This window comes from Apaloderma vittatum, unplaced genomic scaffold (genome assembly GCF_000703405.1).
Source record: "Apaloderma vittatum isolate BGI_N311 unplaced genomic scaffold, ASM70340v1 scaffold21060, whole genome shotgun sequence".
In the NCBI taxonomy this organism is placed as follows: domain Eukaryota; kingdom Metazoa; phylum Chordata; class Aves; order Trogoniformes; family Trogonidae; genus Apaloderma; species Apaloderma vittatum.
This window is the reverse complement of record NW_009696487.1, coordinates 1-4,407: the sequence shown is the minus strand read 5'-3', so window position 1 is coordinate 4,407 and position 4,407 is coordinate 1. Positions and strand designations below refer to the sequence as shown.

Genomic DNA, 4,407 nt, shown 5'->3' with positions numbered 1-4,407 from the left:
CTGCAGTCCTCAGGTTTTGCGGTGGGCAGGATGCGCAACTCCTCTGGTCCGCATCTATAATCCTCCAGCTCCGAGAGGGTTTAGCTCTGCAACTCGCCTCACGGCTCCTCTAGCCCGAAGGTCTGGAGTTGAAGGGGGCTGTGAGTGTAACTCTCTCCTTGTTCCTGTCCTCTAACTCTCCAGTTTCAGGTGTGCACGCCCCGCCTCGCCGGTGATCCCATCACGCTGCTGCTCAGTGCCCTCCCTTCCCCCTGCAGCACAACTGCGCTGTAGCCTGTGACCAGACCCGGAGCAGCCACCTGTTGGCACCAGGTGCAGGCCGATGGTGATGGAGTTCTCCAAGATGGAGTTGCGCATTGCCCTCTGTGACATTGGCAATCGTGTCTTGGAACCCAGGACATTGACTAGTTTCAAGAAGGCAGCAGTGACGGATGGCACCTGCAGGCAAGAGTTGGGCACCAAGACCATGCTTGCCGCCTCTGTGGAGAACACCAGGAGGACACTGAGGGTCGCCACCAAGGACGTGGAGCCACCGGCCATGGAGCTCGAGCCAGAGCCTGCTCAGGTACTGTCCGCAGCTTCACTGAGGCCATGTGTCCCCTGCAGTGGGGTTGGGCCAAGCAGAGAGCATGGCCTCACTTGGTGCTCTGAAGTAGTGGTGGTGTTGAGCACCAACAGCGCTACCGCACTGTGGAGCTCCTGGGTGCAGCACAGCCCATGGGAACCTCCTGGGCTGCCAAGGGAGGTGCTGCCCACACTGATGTCCAGTTTCCTTGTAGCTGGAGCCTCAACCACCAGTCGTCGTGGGGACATCTGGATGTGCCCCGTCAGATGATGAACCACATGGTCAGGCTTTTTCTGATGTCTTGCTTGACGTGGAAGACGTAGAGTTGAAAAATGGTAGTGACCCAAACCTCTGCAGTGTCTATATGAAGGACATCTACAAGTACCTGAGAGACCTTGAGGTTGGTAACAGATCAGGCCTGCAAGGGGCATCTGCTGACACAGTGATTCTGTCATTAGACGTGTGACTTGTGCTGGTAGTCACTTTCACCCGTGGGTTTTCCTGAGGCACTAGTAAGTGATCTTTCAACTTAAAATAGGAGATTAAACTGAGCTGGTAGCGCAGGGGCTAGTTGTTGGACAAACCAACTAGTAGAACTAGTAATGTTGCCTTAAGGATGGCAGAACAATTTTTACTGCCTTAATAGCAGTACATCAGTCTTTCAGAGAACACTGCTTCAAGGATGGGACAAGGTGGCAGAGAAATTTTCCAGCCAGTTAGTAGAAAAGATAATAAGACAGCATGTACCTAGAGATAAGCAAGTAGACCATTGTTTAGCAAGTTTCAGCAAGCTGTCTGTCCTTGGAGGTGTGTGGGGATCTTCTAGTCAAAATCCTCATTATGAAGATTACAAGGTACCAAAACATCAAAAATTGTTTATGAAAGGCTAAAAGTGAGCCAAAACTAAATGTGGGAGACTGCAACCACCAACTCAATTCAGAGTGTGAAAAATTTGCCCCTCCTCCCACACACACCCACAGGGAGCATGTGTGCTAGTTTACATGAGAGACAAAGCTAATTTTAATATACTTAACCAATAATGAATGTAATAGTTATGACTATCCATTAATTGGAGAATTGCTGGCTAATTAGGCGTGTTTATATTAATGAATGACAAAATAAAAATGTTGCAGTTTTTTGATGCAGTATGCTAGTTTCAGCTAGCATTCAAACTTGTCCAACTTTGATAACAAACCAGCTTTCTAAACTATAGTTTGGTTTAGAGAGTTCTTTCTTTGCAGTTGCTGCTTTCAGTGACAGTAACATGCTCCTTCTAGTCCAACTCTAGCAAATAACAAAAACTTGTTCTCTGCACCCTTACACTTATGGGCTATGCCTGTACTGGATTCATTGACAGGCCTTACGATGCAGCAGAGGCCAGGCATTGCCAGTGCTTCAGCTAAGTGACTAGAGCCACTAATTCTATTCCTTCCACACAGGAAAAGCAACCTATCAGACCTGAATACCTGGCCGGCCAGGATATCAGTGGAAACATGCGTGCCAGACTAATGGACTGGCTTGTACAAGTACATCTGAAATTCAGGCTCCATCAGGAGACCTTGTATACATCTGTTGCTATTGTCGATCGCTTCCTGCAGGTGAGTGCCTCTTGCCCAATGTCAGGCGATTCTTTTCCCCTAAGCTAAAGCACAATGAGCACTGATCAGTAACACCATACGTGGTTATATACATTACCCTGAAAATACAGTTGACCAACAGAGGGCGTTTGATGTCAAAATGTATGTACCACATAACGTCCTTGGCTATAAACAATGATGTGATGCATGAAAACTGCTTTCTCCTGTCCCTGATTTGATCTCAAAGCCTTCTAATACCCCTGCAAATGCCAACAGGAGTAACATGGTGATGTAGTTATTCTGCATATGCCAGTATGAACACCCTGCCATAGGAAAAGCTTTACATGGTCTCCCTTGAAAAGCTGTGTTCTCAGACAAGTAATTTGGAAAAAATCTCTGCTGCTTCTCACTGCAGGACAATCCTGTTGCCAAGACGACCTTGCAGCTGGTTGGTGTCACAGCTATGTTAATTGCCAGCAAGTATGAAGATAGATGTCCCCTAAATGTTGGAGATCTTGCCTATGAAACTGAAAATGCTTACACAAAGGCAGAAATCTGCCAGATGGAGATAAAGATTCTGCAAGCCCTGGACTTCAATCTGAGTCGCCCTATCCCTCTGCACTTCCTAAGGAGGACTTCAAACATTGCAGAGGTAATTCTGAGAACAGGTGTTACTGTAAGCAGTGTCTGGATGCAATGCTTGACTGTTAAAATGGTTCAAAACTTCCAAGTACTGCAACAGTAGAGTAACTGGTTGAGACCCATCCCCCATGTGGAAAAATGGGTCTTGTTTAACTGCTTTGAATCATATAAGCCTAACCCACCCAAAATCAGAGTTAAAATGCCTGCCTGGTGTTGCAGGTAACTGCTAGACAGCCACAGAAAAGGGTGGTCCTAATATAGTTCAGAACTGCTCTGTGATTAAGCCATTTGAATTTAAAGCCTATAGCTCTGAAAATGTTTGCTAAGGAAGTATTTCTTCCTGCCTGACTAAATTAAGGCTTGACAGAACGCTCTTGCCTTGGAGATAGCCAATAGTGAATTCTGATTTACTGCAGGTGAGCTCTATACAATACATTCTGGCCAAGTACCTGATGGAGTTGTCCATTATGGACTACTGTATGGTTCACATCCCTCCATCCAAGATTGCAGCAGCTGCTATCTGTTTAGCTCTGAAACTCCTGAATGGATGTGAGTGGGTAAGTCACGCTTGTCAGACCCCCTCGTAGTTTGGGACATAGTGTGCTTGTGCACCAGCTTAAAAGGCCGCTCTGGGACAAATGCATGCCTCTTGCTTCTCTCTCGGTATCACGGAACATTCTTGTCTCCAGGTGGCCCATTAAAAACGAACAGCGGTTGGGCAGTAACTATTAACCCTCCCCTCTTACACAGGAGGCTGCAACTGCCCAAGCCCCACAGAAGATGGTGTACTCGGATGGTTCCATTATGCTTACCGAATAACTTTCCTTTCAGACACAAACCCTGCAACAATACATGACTTATGCCGAGAGCGACCTTCTCCCAGTTATGCAGCACATAGCGAAGAATGTCTTTCTTGTGAACAAGGGCATCACCAAAAACGTAAGAATCTCACTGTGCAGGGTTGGGGAGTATGTGCGTTTAGGTGTCAATACACGGTGCTCTGAAGCAGGCTTAACAGAGCCACTGCTGTCAGCAGTCTCATTTCAGCTGGTGTAAGCCAGCCATGACCTGGTCTTGTGTGCTAGGATGGGCCTGGGCTGACCATCAAGTTTCACATAATGTGGAGCAGTGTATGAACTTTTAAAAAGTAAACTTATGTCTCTGCAGACGATCAAGAACAAGTATGACAGCCAGAAATATGCCAGTGTAAGTACCATGGAGCAGCTGGACTCACCTGTCATACGGAATCTAGCCCAACCTGTGCTGCAAATGCCTTAATTGCTCTTGAGAACTCCAGCAGAATGCTGGTACAATGCCCCACTGTCTGTGTAATCTATCTTGTGTAATGCATAAAGCTCTATTTTCTAAGTCTGAATAAAGTGGTTTTTCTTTCTGTGGGTCAGCTGCTTTCCTCCTGGAGCAGAGGCACCTCGACAGGAGAGGTGAGCTCTGGGCTCGCCCGCCTGTGCCCGCTGATCCTCCAGGTCCCGGCGGGAAAATCGGCACTCTCCCCGCGGTTTTTGCTTTGATTTGTTTTTTTTTGGAGGAGGGGGCGTCACAATATTTTACTGTTACGTAGCTGAAAAGCACCCGAAGCAGGGGCCGTCAGGCTCCCTACCTGCG

At 47.4% G+C, this 4,407-nt stretch overlaps 1 protein-coding gene across 1 annotated transcript; it reads left to right on the top strand.

Moving 5' to 3' along the window:
- The first annotated feature begins 854 nt into the window (after positions 1–854).
- Positions 855–4,062, top strand: LOC104278166 (G2/mitotic-specific cyclin-B1-like). The gene is made up of 7 exons (XM_009875069.1): positions 855–965; positions 2,005–2,163; positions 2,558–2,794; positions 3,201–3,341; positions 3,616–3,723; positions 3,832–3,834; positions 3,952–4,062. Exons 1-7 carry the CDS (start codon positions 930–932, stop codon positions 4,060–4,062), a joined length of 795 nt encoding a protein of 264 aa, XP_009873371.1. The 5' UTR covers positions 855–929.
- The last annotated feature ends 345 nt before the right edge of the window (positions 4,063–4,407 follow it).